The 19,980-nt window shown below is 41.5% G+C and overlaps 1 protein-coding gene across 5 annotated transcripts in view; it reads right to left on the bottom strand.

Moving 5' to 3' along the window:
• The window catches only part of Cbfa2t2 (CBFA2/RUNX1 partner transcriptional co-repressor 2), a 102,196-nt gene that overhangs the window by 6,411 nt on the left and 75,805 nt on the right, over positions 1–19,980 (bottom strand). For 4 of the 5 annotated variants that reach the window (XM_048431514.3, XM_048431519.3, XM_048431517.3 and 1 more), the window contains 6 exons: positions 17,123–17,304; positions 15,783–16,036; positions 12,629–12,714; positions 10,376–10,571; positions 4,999–5,067; positions 2,286–2,476 (listed from right to left, as the gene is read on the bottom strand). In XM_048431514.3, coding sequence (XP_048287471.1) covers positions 2,286–2,476; positions 4,999–5,067; positions 10,376–10,571; positions 12,629–12,714; positions 15,783–16,036; positions 17,123–17,304 — 978 coding nt within the window. The remainder of the gene's footprint in view (positions 1–2,285; positions 2,477–4,998; positions 5,068–10,375; positions 10,572–12,628; positions 12,715–15,782; positions 16,037–17,122; positions 17,305–19,980) is intronic. The other variant, XM_048431515.3, reaches the window with a different exon arrangement.

Consider the following 19,980-nt stretch of genomic DNA (forward strand, 5'->3'; position numbering starts at 1 on the left):
AGTGAATCCAAGGCCAGCCTAGACTGTGAGACCCCATCTTGAGAACAACACTTGGCCTCCCCAAAAGAAACTGTTTACCCTTTAATCACCCCCTCAAATTAGCATTTCTCAAAACCTGAGCCCCAGATTTGGCTCTTCTGTGATTCTTGTGGGAAGGTCACAAAGCTCCTGAGTCACGAGTTACACGAGGCAGGATTGTGATTCCAGGATCTCCTCTGTTAAGCAGAAGCCACTGGTTATGTCAGAATCTCATGTAAGCTCTGTCAGAATTACCTGGGGCTTGTCAAAAGCCTTGGATCCCAACTCAGAACTCTTGGCAGCCCTGGCCCACAGGAGAAAAGACTCTCTACTTCATAGTCAATTGCTAATTTATTATATTTGCAAAAAAAAAAAAAAAAAAAAACTGGAGCTGGAGACAGAACATGCCTTGTTGGAGAGATAAAGTCTTTTTGTCCCTCCATCCTAGGCAAGGTGCTGAGCAGTGGTGGTGCACGCCTTTGATCTCAGCACTCAGGAGGCAGAGGACAAGTGGATCTCTCTGAGTTTAAGGCCAGCCTGGTTTACAGAGTGAGTTCTAGGACAATCATGCTACAGAAAGAAACTCTGTCTCGGGAAAAACAAACAGACAAACAACCATCCCAGGCAGAAAAGCAACCCAGGCTGACAAAAGTAGGAGCTGCTATAGTTTGTTTACACACCACTGAATACTACAACACTGTAACTCAGTTTATCTTCCTAAAAGCTACCAGGTCAAAAGGACAGGGCAGTTATATCCTCTGTACAGAAAACTGATTCCTTAATGATGAGAGGTCAGTATGAAGAGAAGGTGGGAGCAGCATGCTTCTCCTGTTTCGCACAGCTTCACATGAGATGGAGAAACTGCTATTTATTCAGCAGGATTTTCTTGATGAAATGCAAGACAATCAGCCTTTCTGGTCCACTGCCAATTCACCAAAAGCTGAAGATGTCTGTTCTTCCTTTGGAAATGCAAATTTGCCAGGATCCATGCTGGCACGCATCTCACCTGAAAGTTACTTTTAGTTTGCTGCTTAAAATTATAGCTACTATAGTCTTATTCCTTATGTTTTAAGCCTAAAAAATGACTAAAATGAGAAGGCTGGCACGATGCTGCACACCTGTAAACCTACTGCACTGAGGAGACTGAGAAAGAAGGATTGCCTTCATTTCAAGAACAACCTGGATTACACAGTACCAGGCCAGACTAGGCTATACAGAAAGATCAGATCTCAAAAATCCACTACCCTTAAAAAAAAAAAAAAAAAAGGTTAAAGACTAAAATGAAAGTTATAGGCTGGGAGTAGTGGTGTACATCTCTGATCCCAACACTTGGGAGGCAGGTAGATCTCTGTGAGTTTGAGGCCAGCCCAATCTACATAGCAAGCTCCAGAACAGTCAGGGTTACATAGAGACCCTGCCTCAAAAAAAATAATTACACAGAGAAATTTCATTGATTTCAAATATACTAGTGATAGGGCTGAAAGCACACATCTCCTCTAAGCCTGAGGCAGGTGGACGCTGACTTCAAAGGCAGTTTTATAAACTCAGCGTGACCATGTCTCAAAATAAAAACAATAAAAAGACTGGGATGTAATTAAGAGGTAGCACAATTGCCAAATAAAGGCCACAAATGTATTTACCTAGTATGGGGGGGGGGTTAGGCGGCAGGCAGGGGTGTGACTGAAACTGTCACAATGTTTCTGCCTTTCCATCTTTTTTCTTCTTTGTGACCTGTTTTACCCTATGTATACCAGGCTCACTTGAACTCTTAAATTCTCTGGCCTCAGCCTCCCAAATGCTAGGATTACAGGTGTGTAACATCATGCCCAGTTGCAATTTTTCATTGTATTGAAGCATCACCGAGTCTTGGGCCCTAGATAGGGCACTGGACAGTCTATCTTATCTGCCACTTCTACAAATTGAGAATCAACATCTCCATAATTAGATTACTCTGAGATTTAAAAAGAGGTACACACACATAGTTAGGTTTCACTGCACACAGTGAAACCACTACAGTTGTAATTGGTACAAACTCCGCCTTCATGGAAGCTAAAGCAATATACTGTGTGTATGTGATAGACTATAATGAATCTAAAAGAATTATTTATTACTTTGGTTTATGTTAAAGCAAGGAAAAAGTCTCCTGGTATCGGCTAAAAAAATCCCATCATCTAGTGAACTCTTCCCACCCAGCACCTCAGTGGCAAGCAGTGGGCTTGCTCCCCTTCAGCCACCCAGCCCAGCCTATAGCCCAGCATAGCTCTGACCTCTGTGGACTCTTCTTGCTCATTGATGACCAGGAAAGCATCTTCTGCAGCCTGCCTTTTGACATCCGCTATGGTTTGCTCCATTCGAGCTCTCTCAGTTGCAATCACTTCAAAGGCTTTTTGCTCCGCCTCAGCTACAGCCTTTTGTACTTCTGTCATGGCCTGAATTTTCACCTTATTCACAGCTTCTTCTGGAAGAAAGCAACAGTAAAATCAACTGGCAGAGAGATCTTTTCCATCCCAATCCACAACACTGGATGTGCGGGGGTTCGAGGAGGTAGGGTTTAACAGGTTCTCACTATATATAGCCTAGGCTAGTCTCAAGCTTGTGGCAATCCTCCTGCTTCTGCTTCCCAAGCAGTGAGAATATAGGCACGTGCCAACACACTCAGCTAAGCACAGTATTTCTAAGGAAAACAGCGAAAAGAGGATGTGCAGGAGTGAACACGAAACACACATTTATATTCTATTCTTACACAGGCTCACCCAGGGAAGCGACTGTTAGGTATACACATCAAAGTGGATGCTGTGTTAGGCTGGGAATACACACGTGTATAAACACCATTTCTTTTCCTGTAGCCCAGTGGCTCAAGTGCCATCTCATATGTCAAAATTAGACAAGAGAGGATCAAAATATGTTTTGTTTTGAATATTGTATTTTCTAAGAAAATGTGAAGTTTTGGAGTTCTATACAAGATAGATGTACATCTTGGGTCTTATGTATGTATGCATGTATGTATGTATGCATGCATGCATGTATGTATCTTATGGAGATAAGAAAGCAACTGGGAAGCTGCTATGGAGCAGAGACAAGAGGCTCTGAATTTGGGAAAGGCACCTAGGAGGTGAGGATCAGTGTGGTCTGGGTGTGTGGTAAAGGACATCAGCAGCTTTGTGCAATGATATGAGCGTACAAATAGAGCAGGCACATGCCTAGGGCATCCAGGTAAAAACAAGGAAGGGACATTTGGAGAAACAAGATTCCTCCCTCCTCTGACCCACCTTGCTTGATTTCCTTAAGTGAAGACACTACAAATGAGGAAAATAAAACCCAGACGCTAAGGGGATCCCTAACAGCTGGGCTCTTTCATAAAGCATGGACTCAAAGGAGCATTAAACTGTTCTGCCGTTACAACTTCCTATAAAACTGATCCAGCCTTAAAGTTTTCACCCAGAGGTCAAGGACTCCAGATTTCCCTATATTAGATCACTGCACTGCCTGGGCTATATAGACAAACCCTGTTTTGAAAAACTAAATCCAGGCTAGAGAAATGGCTCAGCGGTTAAGAGCACTGTCTGATCTTCCAGAGGTCCTGAGTTCAATTCCCAGCAACCATATGGTGGTTCACAACCATCTGTAATGAGAACTGGTGCCCTCTTCTGCCCTGCAGGCATACATGCAGGCATAACACTGTATATATAATAAATAAAATCTTTAAAAAAGAAAGAAAAAACCCAAACCCAATCGTAGTTTGAACAGCTACCTCACTAGAGATTGTCTAAGATCACAGGAAATACTGTAGCAAAATGAGGCCTACTTGGCCCAAAAGAAAATCAGTTAGCAGTTAACAAAGGTACCTCTCAAGCAGTCAGAGTCATTAAGAAATCTTTATCTTAGTGTGAATTTTTACTAATATACCTAATTTTTTAATCAATATTAAATACATTTTTCTCATCAGGCAGTGGTAGCACATGTGTTTAATCCCAGCACTCAAAAGGCAGAAGCAGGCAGATCTCTCTAAGCCAGCCTAGTCTACAGAGTCAGTTCCAGGACAGCCAGTGCTATACAGTGAAACCCTGCCCTGAAAAAACAAAACCAAAACCAAAAAGATTTACTTTTCTCATTCTAAAATCATTTCCAAACTGTTTTACATGGTAAAAATAACTAATAGATAAACATGCCTATAATTCTAGCTACTCTTGAGGAAGGAGGATGCTTACTTCAAGGCCAGCATCGACCGGTATAAACTGGGATACAACCTGCCAACTACAGTCAAGAACCTGCGTATACTCACTCTTGGGTGCTGCTAGTGTCCTGACAGACAGTAAACACACATTTAGCCACAGAGCTGACATCTTTTAGCTCTAAAGTAGTCTTGGGTAAACTAAAAGCAGGAAAAGGAGCTGGAAAGATGGCTCAGTGACTGTGAGCCCTCACTGCTCTTGCAGAGATCTCTGGAGATGCTCAGTGAATAAAGTGCCTACCATCTAAGTGCAAGACATGAGTTTCGATCCAAAGAACTCACAGAAAGTCTGATGTGAAAGCATGCATCTAACAATCCCAGTATTCCCACAGGAAGATGGATAAGTAGAAACAGAATTCCCAGGAGCATCCTGGCCAGTTAGCCTGGTGTTCAAAGCAGGAAATAAGAGACAGGTTCAAAACAAGGTAGATCAAGGATTGATATTAGAATTGCCTTTTGGCTTCCACACTGTGCTACCACAAACACAAGAAAACTTTAATGGCAGCCAGCAGAAAGGCATGAAAAGGCCTAGAGGGATCCATTCCAAACCTCTGACCTGCCAAGGATCAGGCAGCCAGTTCAGCCCAGGAAATGTACCGGTCAGCCAGAGGGAGGATAGGAGAAGCCACAGTTCAATAAAAAAGACATTCTGGACAACTAAAAGGCTGACCAAACTTTCCTTAGTGTATGAGTTTTCAGCTTGCGTAAACCAGTGAGGACAGACGGCCTATCAGCAGACAGATACACACCTGTTTTCTTCCAGAACTCCACAGGCACATATCCTGTTCCTGGCCTACTGGTGAATTCCCGCTGAGAATCTATACAAGAGAGATAAAGAGCAAGGAGTCAGACGCTGTCTTTAATCAGTATTCAAAACCCAAATTCTCATATATGCTAGGCAAATGCCCTAATAATAATCCCTAACCCCGACACAAGATTTCTTTTTATCAGACTTCTCATTACCACCTAGAACCAAACATCTATGATTCGTTCATGGTAAGTGCTTCACCAGTGGGTCACACAAAACTTGGGACATCATATAAGTAAATCCATTCTATCTTGACTAAGAATCAAGTCCCAGGCTCCCTTTTGTTACTTTTAATCAAAATATCCCTATGTAATTCAGGCTACCCTTGAATTTTTTAGCTCAGGCAAGCCTTGAACTCATTCTCTTTCTTCTGCCTCTCAAGTAGCTGGGATTATAGGCCTGTGCTAAGAAGTTCAGACCGAAAATGACAAAACAAAGAACTGGGGGAACTCTCTTTAAATATGAACACAGAAATATTTGTAAGACAACACTAATTTGTTACTAAGCATTGCTATGAGAAATTAAACAAGGAGAAAGTACTTCTACAATTTTATCTTTCTGTATTATAATCTGGGTTTTGCTGGGGTGGGAGACGTTTCAGTATGTCACAACTCAGAAGGGCCTCAAACATAAAATCTTCCTGCCTCAGCTTCCAAAGAGCTGTTGCATATGGCCTTTACATAGTCCAACTACTTGTAAAATCGCACTAAACTAGGCACGCTTTTAATCCCAGCATGAAGGAGCGAGAGGAAGGCGGATCAATTTGAGCTTAAAGCCAGCCCGGATTACATAACAAATTCCAGACTAACTAGAGCTACACAGTGAAACCTATCTCAAAACCAAAACAAACAAAAGTAGCACTAAAAAAAAAATATCGTCTAGTCTACATAGTGAGTTCTAAGTTGATCAGAGCTACACAATGAGGCTCCGTCATAAAAGGTGCTGGAGAGATGGCTCAGTGGTAACCACCTGCCATGCAAGCTCGATAAACAAGTTACATCACTGGAGCCCCCAAATTTTGAGAGAATCAGCTCTCAAAAATTGTCCTTTGACCTCCATAGGTACACTATGGCACTTGTACCCACATATACACACCACGTAGGCATGTAAGCATGTATCCATATGATTTTTAAAATAATGAAAAACACAAAGTTTTTTGAGACAAGGCCTATGTAACCCTGAATGTCCTAGAACACTCTACTAGGCGGCTCTCTGATGTCTCTAAAATTGTGCAATTAAAGTTGTGTACCATGCCAGTAAGAGACTTTCCTAAAGAAAACAATGCCCATCATACTTCAGTATTAACAGTTTAGTCCACATTGTGAATTCTGCTTTCCTTCTAAAACTGACACACAGTGAAAAATAAATAAACCCTATTTATCTAGAAACACATTATTTAGTATGTTTAAATACTACAGGATATAAACGCCCATTCCTTCACTTGGGAGAGGCATTGCCACTCATAATCTATCCTGTCATTTTTCTTTTTCTTTAAAAGCTGTGTATTTAGCCTGGTGGTGGTGGTGGTGGTGGCTCACACCTTTAATCCTAGTGGTCAGGAGGCAGAGGCAGGAGGATTTCTGTAGGAGTTCGAGGCCAGCCTGTCCTACACAGTTGAGTTCCAGGACAACAGAGCTATACAAAAAACCCTGTCTAAAAAAAAAAAAAATCAAAACCAACCAAAGATTTATATTTGATTTTCACTATGTATACGTTGTGGAATATTCCTTTATGACATGTGAAGATGTAAGTGTCACTGTGACTGGTCTAATAAAAAGCTAAACGGCCAGTAGCTAGGGAGGAGGTATAGCAGGGTCTTTTGGACAGAGAAGAGTGCTGGGAAAAAGAAAGATGGAGTTGCCAGCAAGATGCAGTGAGAACAAGACATGAGAGAGGACAGGTAAAAGCCATAAGTCATGTGGCAATACAAAGATGAATAAAGATGAGTTAAGTTATAAGAGCTAGTGAGACAGAGACAAGGCTAAGCGATCGGTCAAACTTTTATAATAGGAAGTCTCCGTTTCATTATTGGGGAGCCAGCTGTCTCAACGAAAAATTCTGACTACATGTCTTTGAGTGTGAATATGTATGAGTGCAGGTGTCGGCTTAAGTGAGATTCTCTGAGGCTGAAGGTACAAGTGTTGTGAGCCATCTAAAGTCCCGTCCTCTGGAAGAGCATTTTTAGTGGTCTTAACTGTTGAGCCATGTCTCTAGCCCCTACCATACCACTTTTTTTCTCTTCTCTCATTCCCCTTCTTTTCAGACAGGGTTTCATGAAGCTCAAGCTAGCAGTTAACTTCTGAAATTCTTGTCTCTACTTAACAAATGTTACAATCACGGGTGTACTCTAAAACCATACCCAGTTTTTGTGGTGCTAGGGACTAAACCCAGGGCTTAGTGCATGGTAAGTAAATCCTATGTCGACTATGCTGTATCCCAGACAAATGATACAACTGAAATCAGACAGGTTGTCAATATTCTCAGAATCTAAATAGGAGGCACCAGGATCCATGAAGTACTAAATCTAGAGTGACTAGAATTTACCAAATTGCCTTCATTTTGAAAGAGAGGTGCTAGTGATGACTTGGACAGGTCATAAAAATAGTAAGGACTGTTCCAGGCACAGTAGATAATATGGTCATTTCAGGAAGACCCTCAAGTCAGGGCAGTCTGTACAGAGCAGTGACAGTGCACAGAGGTGTGTTAGTGAGTGCGTGAGCCTGCACTCTGTCACCTCGGCTGCACACATGCGTGCTCAAGGGAGAAACGTACATGTCCATCTTTAGTCAATATCTCTCAATTGCTTCAGGGACTATTTGTTACAGGCTCAGATTTTTAAGGATGACCCAAAATTTCGCCTCATTTGTTTTTTGAAGTTTTAAATCAAAGATGTGTGCACTTGTGTAAGTTGTTTGTTTCTTGATATACCAGATATCCCATATAAAATGGTGCTGATTGATGGCTGGCTCAAGAGCCATGCCTGTCAAAGAAGAGAGAAAGTGGTAGTCCTTAGTTATTTAGGACAGGACACACATTATCAATGCTGGCAATTCCTCAAATTTTCTTCCAGTCCCTTGAGACTAATGGCTGTCTTCTACGGAAAAATGCTAGCACTGTCATAAGAAAAAATTCTTTCTCTTTGATGAACATTTGGGAACTTTAGGTGGGTGGGTAGAGAAAGAGTGTGATCACAGATGGCCTGTCATTCAGCTGTGCCTTTGGATAGGGCACCTTTTCAGAGTCTGGGGGAAAGTGATGGAACATTCTGGGGGATAACTTAAGCTTCCTGGATGTACCCTTGGGAACAGTTACTCATCTCTCCTGCATCAAGATGAACAACCCAGCTTTGCCTAAGCTAATCTTTGGAAGGCAGCCACCAGGAAGTGGAGGGTAATTGAGGAAAAAGAGAAGTGGGGTGAATAGCATCAAGAAGGAATATGCTGAGTGCAACCATCAAAGTATCTAGTTGTGATGTGACATATATAACTGGTACTCTTTTCTTTCTCCCTTACTGATCTCTTGTACTGCTGAGCTGAACCCAGGTCACTGCTCAGACTAGGCAAATACTCATCATTAAGCTATATTCCAGTCAAAGTTTAGATGTCACCCAAGTTTCTGGCTAATAACTCCTTCTCCATTGAAGGCCACAGAAGTCTGAATTTTTCCTCTTCTTGCTCTTACCTTACCCCCTACCAAACCTTTCTACATTGGGACTGGCCATAATAAAATCATAGGAATTGCTGGGGCAGTTGTTCATGATGTAGTCTCAGCAGAGGCAGGACTGAATGAAGCAAGTTTGGGGTCAGCCTACTACAAAATGAGAACGTATCTTAAAAGCCAAACCCGGAAAGTAACAAAAACAAATCTAACAGCTGGGCAGTAGTGGCACAGGTCTTTCTTTAATCCCAGCACTCGGGAGGCAGAGGCAGAGGCAGAGGCAGGCGGATCTCTGTGAGTTCGAGGCCAGTCTGGTTTACTAGAGCTAGTTCCAGGACAGGCTCCAAAGCTACAGAGAAACCCTGTTCCAAAAAAACAAAAAACAAACAAACAAAAAACCCAAAACTGTTTGAATGTACCCTTGTCTAAAAATACATTATACTGGTGGGTCTTGCTTCATCACCCAGAGAAGGAATGCTGCAGAACAGCAAAAAACACTGATGCGCACAGTTCTCCCTCGATCTCCCCAGCCAGTCTATTGTATTTCAACTGCAATGATGTAGCCACAAGGCACAGGATTCACAAAGTTGGTTAGCTGAAATGTGCAGTTCTTGAGTAGGACAGGTTCAGAGAAGCCCTGTGTTCTTTCCCCTAGATCTTGTACTTTGCATTTCTTCATGTGTGTTCTCTGTAAACAGATAAGTTTGTTTTTCTGAGTTTGTAAGCAGCTTAAGCAAATCAATCAACCCAAAGAGGGGATTGTGGGAAGCACAGCTGAGAGTCAGCAGGTCAGAACATGAATGAAAAAACCTGGAGCTTGCAAATTGCATCTAATGTGAAGGACAGGAGTCACAAGATGGCTCAACAGGAAAGGCCTTTGCAGCAGAGGCTAAAGACCAGAGTTCAATCCCTGGAAACCACATGATGTATAAAGAATATTGAATAGTGTAAGCTGTCCCCTGACACCCCCAACACACCAATTAAAAAAAAAAAGAGGCTGGGTAGTGGTGGCACATGTCTTTAATCCCAGCACTTGGGAGGCAGACGCAGGCGGATCTCTGTGAATTTGAGGCCAGCCTAGTCTATAGAGTGAGCTCCAGGACAGGTTCCAAAACTACACATGAGAAACCCTGTCTTGAAAAACCAAAACAAACAAACAAACAAACTTTAAAAAGCAATAGAGGGGTTGGCAAGATAGCTTGTTACCTTGCTACCAAGCCTGAAGTACTAAATTCAATCCCTAGAACCAATATGGTGTGGTGGGAGGAAATAACCAACACTCCAAACATGGCACACAATCACACACACACAACTAAATAAACGCAGTTAGGCATGGTGACACACACCTTCAATCCCAGTACTTGGGAAGTTGAAGCAAGAGGACTGCGTCCAGCCTAAGGTACACACAAAGGTGCTGGGGAACCTCCTTGAAGTCTGAGCTAATAGGCCAACCACTTTATAATTAATGCAGGCTTCTGTGTTTTTATTTTGAACTAAATGGCTGCGGGGCTGGGCAGGACAAAAACCTCTATCAACAGTAAGATTCTCAAAAAACAAACCAAACAAATGCTACAGAACAAACAAACCAGTGAGCTCGGATTTGACGTTTTAAGTGCAGTGAAACCTGCTGCTCTTTCCAGGCTCCTGCTCTTGGTCCTTACCGCTGCTGAGAGAATCTGTGCTCCCGGGGCTGTGCTGTCTGGAGACCAGCTCAGTCCCAGTTTTCCTCATCTCTGTGTTCTCATTAAATCGCCTTTTCCAATAGTTGAGTTCTTCACGATCAGATTCCTGACAACGCCTCAGAACTGCCATGGAGCGCCTCGTCTTCTCTACCATTTCCATAATGCAATTCAGGGCCTGAGCCAGAGAGAAAGTGAGGCACAGATGATAAATTTAAACAAGGAACAATGAAAATCAAGGATGGACAAACAACTCACAGATTTCAAACCTTAGGAATAAAGTTTACATTGGAAAGTCAATTCTTTTTTTTATTTATTTATTATGTATACAATATTCTGTCTGTGTGTATGTCTACAGGGTATAAGTGGGCACCAGACCTCTTACAGATGGTTGTGAGCCACCATGTGGTTGCTGGGAATTGAACTCAAGACCTTTGGAAGAGCAGGCAATGCTCTTAACCTCTGAGCCATCTCTCCAGCCCCCCCTGGAAAGTCAATTCTTACACCTTATTTTTTTTTTTACCTTTTTTTTCTTTTTATACCTTGTTTTTTTTAAAAAAAAATAATTTATTTTACGTGTTGGAGTGTTTTGTCTGCACAAATGTATGTGCTTATGTGTTGCCCTCAGAGATCAGGGAGGGAATATGGAACTAGAGTTACTGATAGTTGGAAGCTGCCACGGGGATGCTGAGAAGCAGATCTGGGTCTTCTGCAAGAGCAGCGAGTGCTCTCAACCACTGAGTCATCTCTATAGTCCCTCTTACACCTTGTTATTTTCTATACACAGCTCTCTTTTCCTATCCATGGAGGTATTGGTTCTAGAACCCTCCAGAAACACTAAAAGTGCTCCAATTCCCTCATATATAATGTGTGGCATTTGCATACAACCTGTGCACATCTATCCATATACTTATGTTACTTCTAAATTATAGTACCCAATGATTAAAAAAGGGGGGTCTTTATACAGGTCAGCAAGATGATAGCTCAGGAGGTAGGGGTACTTGCTGCCCTTGGGACTCACAGGATAGAAGGAGAGAACTGACTCCTGAAGGTAGTCCTCTGACCATCTCATACCGTGACAAATTTTTTTTTTTTTAAAGAAAAACTGCTGATCTGTAAGCTAATAGCTCAGTAAGTAAAGGAACTTTTCACCAAGCCTGAGTACCTGGTATTGTTAGATAAATCTAGATGTTTTTATAAAAATGCAATCTGGGGCTGTCTCTGTGAAAGACACATGCATATACATGAATGCACGACTCCCTAGGTAAGGAACAGGGTCAGATGATTGATGTTGCTGCTGCTGCTGCTGCTGATAGTAACAATAACAATCATACATATTTTAGATAAGCCACAACATGCAGTTTTAAAGTAGGCACTCACTATTTTCAGGGAGAGGGGATGCTCTTCTCTGATGGGAAAGAGAACGTGAGTATGTATCAGCATGTTAATTCTAATTTGGATATATATTACAAATAATTATAAAAAAAATTTAAGGAGACAGATTACATAATTTTAGTGTGTGAGTGAGTTTGTGTGTGTTCATGTACACATTCCATGGTCCATGAGTGAAGTCAGAGGCCAACTCGTCAGAGTTGGCTCTTCCCCTCCACCACATGGGTCTTGGGAATCAAACTTAAGTTTGGCATACCTTTGCCTACAGAGGCATTTCACTGAACCTTATTTTTAAAGGAGAAAAAAATCAAAGCTAAAAGAGGTAGAGTAACGTATGGAGCTCACAAAGGCAGTAAGTAGTAAAGCTGGACCCTTTGCTTAACTATCTATTACATGACTGCTTGCTACAGGAAGCGGCGAGGTCAGCCCACCACCAATATTTGAGAATGACTCTGCAGTCCTTCACCTGAGCAAGTGGTTAAAAAGTCATGTCCACTTTAAGCATGCACGAACTACTGGATATCATTAAAAATGTAAAGAGCTGGATGCAGTGGTGCATGCCCAAATAGGAAAGTAAAAAACAAAAGCGGCCGGGCAAAATGGTAAGGCAAGTAATGGTAAAGGGCACTTGCTGCCAAGTCAGAAGACCAAATAAATAGCTGTCCTCTGAATCTCCACACTCAAGTCATGGCACACACACAAATGTGCACTCATGAAAGTGATCATGCACACACCATCCCATACCAAATCCACAAACAAACAGATAAAAAAGAGCAAAACAAACTGTAAAGATTTAAAAGCAATAAGGCCTGAGGAAAACAAAACACGCTGAGAGATTCTTACATGGTCAAGATGTTTCCACTCGTCAGCCCATTCCCTCTCTGTCAGACGGTGGTCTACCAGCTCATCTTGGTAGCCTCCATTCAGACCTATCAGAAAAAAGAGATTACATTTAAAGAATGCAGAGCAACTGAATAATATCAAGTGTACGCATAGTTGTGTCAACTTGGAGCACACTACTAAGAGTAAGTTAACATATCTGATGTGAGACCCACAAAATGACACAAGCATTAATGCTAGCCAATAAAGAGTTAGTATTCAGATCAAATGACAACAGGAACTGGAAATGCAGCTCAGTGACAGAATGTTTAACTAGCATATACTAGGCCCTGAGTTCCATTCCCAGAACTTTTAGGGTGTTGACTCCCAAACTCTTCGATTGTAAAGACAAATACCCCAGAAGAAAAACAATCTCAAGACACAACAGGTTATATCAAAAAAGGAAGTACAGATAGTTCATAAACATCTTCTAAGGTCAACAAATTGGTGTTATTAGGGGTTGTGTCCTTTTCCATTGTTCACATAAGCATTTATTCATAATCAGCTTTCTGGAAAATAAAGTATCAGAAATAGTCTGTTGAGTTGGGTTTCTATGGTGGCTTGAATCAGAATGGGCCCTGCAGGCTCCCATAGCTGAATGCTCGCTCAGTCACCAGAAAGGCACTACTTGAAAGGATCAAAAGGTATGTTACTAGGGGTGGGCTTTGAGGTTGCAAAAGTCCAAGCCAGGCCCAATGAATGGCTCTTCCATCCTGCTTTCGGATCCAGAAACAGACCTCTCCAGCACCATGTTTGCCTGCATGCTGCCATGCTTTTTGTCGTGCTGATAATGGACTAAACCTCTGAAACTATAAGCCAGTCCCAATTAAATACTTTATTATAAGAGTTGCTGTGATCATGGTCTCTTGACAGCAGCAGAATACTGACTAAGTCAGTGTTGTAGCACACATCTTTAACTCTATTACATGCAAAGTATGGTGCAAGACAATTGGAGTTTGCTCTTACACTGAGCATTGCTATCTTCCAATGCCTAAGCACTATTACATTTTATTTTAAGTATGTTTTTATATATTGCATAGAACATATATCCTAAAATTACAGCTCTACGGTAGGCTACATTGTCCATAGATTTCATTCTAGGAGAGAAAAGGGGAGTGGACTTACTAAATCAATTAGGGGCATAAGGGGTTTGGTGAATGTGAACCAGTATAACAGGGCAGACAAGTAAAGGTCTAAGGAAAACAAAGGAATTTTTTTTTGGTGAACCTGGTGGATTTGTCATGGTAGGCAAGCAACAATTTCAAATTAAACTTCCAGATGTAAATATAGCCTTTTCTAAATTAGTAAAAAAAATCTAACAAAATACAGTTATATCTAGAGTCTTAGGATTTTTATAGCTGTGAAGAAATACCATGACCACAGCAACTCTTATAAAGAAAGTATTTGATTGGTGTGGCTCACTTAGCTTCAAAAGTTCAGTCCATTATCATCATGGTAAGGAGCATGGCTGCATGCATGGAAGTCAACTGACAGTCATGTTAAGGAAATCTTGAGCAAAAGAGACCTCAATGTCCACCCCCACCATGACATACTTCCTACAATAAGGCCACTCTTCCTAATAGTGCCACTCCCTTTGGGGGCCATTTTCTTTCAGACCTGACACCTAGCTTTCACCACTCTTCTCTCCCAAATGGGCACTGTGTATGAAGAGAAACAAAAAATCAATAGCAAGCCTAGTTCTTAAAACAAATCTATATTAATATTGTTTGTGTCTGTGTATGCTCATAATGATGATGATGACACATGGAGATCAGAGAACAACTTTCTGGAGTTAATTCTCTCCAGGAATCAAACTCAGGTCCCCAGGCTTTACTCACTGAGCCATCTTGTTGACCCCCACATCTAGGTTTTTAACAGCTAAACAAAGAGGCATGGGAGAGTAAGACCTGGATACCAACAAAGACAACTTCAACATCAGGCAGTTTAAGAGCTGAATCTTGTCAAAGTCACTTACCAGCTATGTTACACTGGCCACAGTTGCTTTGATCTTCTCTGCATGAAGAAATCAATGACTGCCTAGATCTTCTGGAATCAAATAATGTCTCGGTAGCTTAGACTCCATAAATGTATGGAGCCAACGCTCTCGTGGCCTTCACCATTCAGTAATAATTGCGTGAAGCATGAGGCCCTAGTGAGGTTTATGCCTCGGGAAGATGCTAGTCAGCCTAGGTTAGAGTGGGAATGAGTCAATGTGTTCTCTACAAGCTACCCTAACAAATGGGATGCAAGAGAAACTCTACAAGATGGCAGCCTTTTTCTTTTTTCCCTGCCCAACAGATGCTGAGGAGTTAAACTCCAAAGATTCATCTACAAAAGAGAACATGACAAAAAACTCTTTTCAAAACTGATTTCAAATTAGGACTCGGCTTTTTTTTTTTTTTTTAAAGATTTTATCTGTTTATTATAAGTACAGTTTTCTATCTGCATGTATGCCTACAGGCCATAAAGAGGGCACCAGATCTCATTACAGATGGTTGTGAGCCACCATGTATGTGGTTGCTGAGAATTGAACCCAGGACCTTTGGAAGAGCAGTCTATGCTCTGAGCCATCTCTCTAGCCCAGGACCAGGTTTTTTAAATGGGACTGTTCATTCCTAAATTTAATAGTTACATAGGCCTGTGCTTCAGGCATTTCAAACCTAAAAAAAAAAAAAGCAGAGATGGCAATGTTATCTTCATTTATTTCAGAAGCTGTTGCTCTCAGGCTCAAGAGCCTTGGTAATTTCCATCAGATTACACATGCAGAGTCAAAGCAGCTTTGACTGGCCTGAGACTCACGTAAATCAAGCTAGCCTCAAACTTGGGGTGATTCTAACACTACAGACAGTGCCACCATGCCCAGCCCTCTATTTTTGTCTATAGCACAGGTCAGCCTCAAACTCCTTATGTGATGAGAATGGCTCTGAGCTGATCCCCCTACCTCAGTCTCCACAGTACTGCACTTACAGACGTGTGCCACTATGTCCAGCTGCATCACATCATCTTATCAACAGAAAAAAAGGCAATGATGATATTATTTGGCTTTATCACTGAATAGGAAAGCAATCCATGGATTTCCTCCAGATTAAAGCATTGCCATGCTGTTGAGGTCACTTACTAAGATTGTGGTGCCTCTCACGAACTTCTCGGTGTTCTAGCATCTTGTTGGGTTCCCGATACAGGTGAGAAGTTGCAATGTCTTCTAAAGTATAGTGCTGAAGAGGTGGTGGAGTAGGATGGAACTGGCCCCCAGGATTCATGAGGGGCACAGTAAGGGCAGGGCTGTGCCGGGGAGCAGGGCTGATAGTACACACTCTCTTGGCAGGTGGTTCAGGAGGAACTGTATCTCTTTCAAAACTATTCTCTTCCCTCCTGTAGAGGAATCAGAAGTGCTTATAGGAGCCTGTCAAGAAGAGCTCATGGTAACATCCCTACCAAGTCTCAGGACAGATGCTTCTTCCCAGCAACACACCTGTTATAAAACCCAACCTTTAGATACCATGCACTTTCCAAAGCAGGAAGACTGTAAGGAATAGTTATTTATTTTTGGTGCTGTAGTCCACATGCTAAGCACATGCTTAATACTGCTACACTCCCAACCTATCAGCCCTTATCTCAGTATGTTACCCAGGCTGGTCTTTAGCCAAACTCTAGAGACCCGTCTTTAATGTCTCTGTAGTAGCTGTGACTTCTGGTATGTATTCCCATACCCAGTTCAGGAACCGTTTAACAAGAGGCATGAACTGAACTGTCTTCAGGGGCCAGACACAATGTGTAAATGATTGTTTATTCCAGTGTGAAGAAGAGCGGCACAATAAGCAGAACTATCTAATTATGACACAGGAAAGGAGAACCAAACAGGACTAGGATGGATGAAGTTTAGAAATGCTGAAAATGAAATCTGACATTCTAGAGGTGAGTTGCTGGGAAGAAAATGTCTCAGTAAGTTGGTAGGGGTTTCCATTACTCAGATTCAACTGTAGTAAGCTTTCTATTGTTCATAATACTGCTTCCACCAACAACGCATGCACTATTGTGGCATTATTACTATATTATCCACAATTACAACCTGAGACCAGTCATTGGCTTAAGGAACTGAACAATCCTAAGAGCTGAGGCTTCATTTAACCTGTGGAGTCGGCTATATCTTGAGACAGAGAACCACAGTAAAGGACAGGCTAACACCTGCTGTAGTACTGGCTACTTACCAGATATGAGGGCCCCACATATTTAGTAAAAAACAAAAACATCATTTTTGCCGGTGGCTGAATGAAAAAGAGCAAGGGACTGGGGTTCTATTTCTGGAACAGTTAGTCATCTGGAGAGTTGTTGGGTCAAAGGAATACTAATCTTGGAAAATCTAAGACATTATCTGTCTACAAACCAGCATCCAAACCCTCTTTCTTTTAAAGCAAAGAATAACTCTAGAAAAACAGTACAGATCTCTTCTCCGCTCACCTTTCTGGACTGGGCCTCTTTCCGTTCCCATGAACCTCCATAAGCAGTTCAGAAGAGTCAGCAGGAGATGCGATACTGGTGTTGAGCAGAAGGTGCTCGTGCTGGGCCAAGTACTGGGATGGGGTCTGCTTGGCAGCTCGGGCACAATGCAGCAGTTCTCGCTGCAGCAGGGGCAGGTTGGCCTTGAAAAGAAAGAGGCAGTTTTCCCATCTGCTGAGCTCTACCTACCAAGATTAGCATCTCAATGAGCTTTTACAGACCAAACCCCCCCTTGGCTTTCTCCCTCTAACACTCTTACTAGTAAAGTGACATCAAAATAGTACAGGGCATTTTTATTTGAGTCTCTGGTTGGTCTTTTCTTCCCTGAGGAAGATGTTAACCTTCTTAAAGGAACTGTATCGTAGTTACTTCTATGGCCTGATACAGAGTACAATAAAGGTTTGTCGAACACAGAATTTAAAAACATGCAATTTCTCTCTCTCTGTCTCTGTCTTTTAATTGTGTGTTTGTGTATGTGAGTTCAGATGCCCTGGAGCTGTAGTTACAAGGGGCTGTGAGCCACAGCACTACTGGTGCTGTACATTAAACTGAGATCCTTCACAAGAGAAACAAGGACTCTAAGCACTGGGCTGTCTCTCTAGCCCTAAAACAGACATTTTCAGCAAGGACTGTTCAGTTTGGGAAATAGGACTAGGGCCAAATGCAGACATGGCAAACACTCTATTACTAAACCACATCTCCAGCACATTTTCTTGAAGACAAGCCAGTTAGAGAATTACCTACGGCCTAAAAAGGAGAATTACAAGCCCTGGTTTGTCTTGTAATTCTGATTACAAGAAGGGTTCTGAATCACAACCCTTCTCTGGTGGTGGCACTCAACTTTCTCTTAGGGTTCTCCAGAGAGATTTTGGAATCCTGCAAAACAGGATTACTGTGGAAATACAGTTTGAAGAGGAGTGCTGGGAATAAGATAATTTGGAAAAGGAAAACTAGGTTCTGCTATTTTTACTTCTCATACTAAGAAAACTATTGGTAGATAAAAAACAAAATAGGTTGAGGAGATGGCTCATCACTTAAGAGCACTGACTCTTCTTTCAGAGGATCCAGGTTCAATCCCCAGCACCCACATGGGAGTTCACAACTATCTGTAACTCCAATGTAACTCCAAGATCTGATACTGTAACACAGAAATACATGCAGGCAAAATGCCAATGCATATAAAAATAAATAAATTATAAAAAACAAACAAAACCACAAAAATTCCCTATACTTTTAAACTTCAGAATCCTAATTCTCTCTCTGTTAGTGTTAAATATATACAGAGAGAGAGAGAGAAACTTTTATATATGTGTGTGTGTGTGTATGTATATGTAAAAGATCCCCCCGCCAAATTTAAACATAATTCAGGGAGAGCCTATAATGAATGCCTTTACCTCAAAGGACAAATGAGCAAATGAGAAGTTTTAATACATGCAAGCAGTCACCCCCTCACTGAGGGTTAATTTAGCAGGCACCACAATTAGTGGCTGTTTAAAGCAGAAATAAACTGACAAAAACGAAAATGCTAGCCAAAAAGCTGCCGTAACAACCTACCTCATGCTGTTTTCCAAATAACACAGTTAAGAATAGAGTATCTGACAATATGAAACACTTCTTAAGCCTGGTCTAGAATTTCAATCTTACAACTGTAAAAACTTAATTAAAAAAGAAAACATGTCAGATCTTTACGTTTGTGACATGTGTCCTTTGGTGAATACAGGAAAAACATAGATAATTATGTACTGTTAACACAAATTCCATAAACTGTTTCTTGATTCTAGAGTCTCAGTAAATAACTGTCTATAGATTCAGATATAAAGAATCAGTGGTGGTGCACATCTTTAATCCCAGCACTAGGAAGGCAGAGGCAGGTGGATCTATGTGAGATCTATGTGAGGTCTATAGCATGAGTTCCAAGACAACTAGGGTTATGCAGAGAAACTGTGTCTCAAAGAGAAAGACAGACAGACAGACAGACAACCAGGGTCCAATCAGCTTAGCCGCTCCATGACTGGAGTGCTTTCAGCTACAGAGATTTCCATGCTGCCAAGAACACAGTCAATCAAATTCAGGCATGCACAGTCCAGACCAGAACATCTTCCTGGCTGACCTGCTCAACTACAGTCCAAAATGGTTCTAAGAACAGGTAATAGGGCCTGGCAAGATATCCTACACCTCTAGTCCGAGCACTCAGGAGGCTGAAACTGGAGGACCACAAATTCCAGGCAGTCTGGGCTATATAAAGAAGCTGAGTCTCAAAGAACAAAAACAAACCAATATCAGTATTTTGAGAAGGGATATATTATTTTGATGCTTTAACAATTTCTTGGGGTTGGATGGCTCAGTGGGTGAAGGCACTTGCTGCCAAGACTAATGATCTGAGTTTAATACTAGGGATCTATACGGTAGAAGCCAAGAACCAATTCCTACAAATTATCCTTTGATCTCCATACATGTGCTGTGACAGCCCTCCAATTCACACCAAATTAAAACAGAACATTTCCTTAGGAAATGAAAGTAAGTTAAAGGAGAGTAAAAGGGGCATATTTGTTTGGTCAAAGTATAGGAGACTTTGTTAGCTAAGACACAGAATTAATTCTAAGCATTTATCTCATACATGGAAAAATAAAATCCAAAATATCTTATAGTAAATTTTGTAGTACAAATTTACTAATAAAAGTAACAACACATTTTTTCAGGGAGAAGGGGCATTATTTAGTCTATCTGGATTTCAAGTGGGCATTCCTCACATTAAATCAACTGCAAATGTTCATCTGTGTAAAGCATTCTTAGTGTTAGAAAACCACGTGGTGGGCTAG

This window comes from Myodes glareolus, chromosome 10, assembly GCF_982192425.1.
Source record: "Myodes glareolus chromosome 10, mMyoGla1.1, whole genome shotgun sequence".
Taxonomy (NCBI): Eukaryota; Metazoa; Chordata; class Mammalia; order Rodentia; family Cricetidae; genus Myodes; species Myodes glareolus.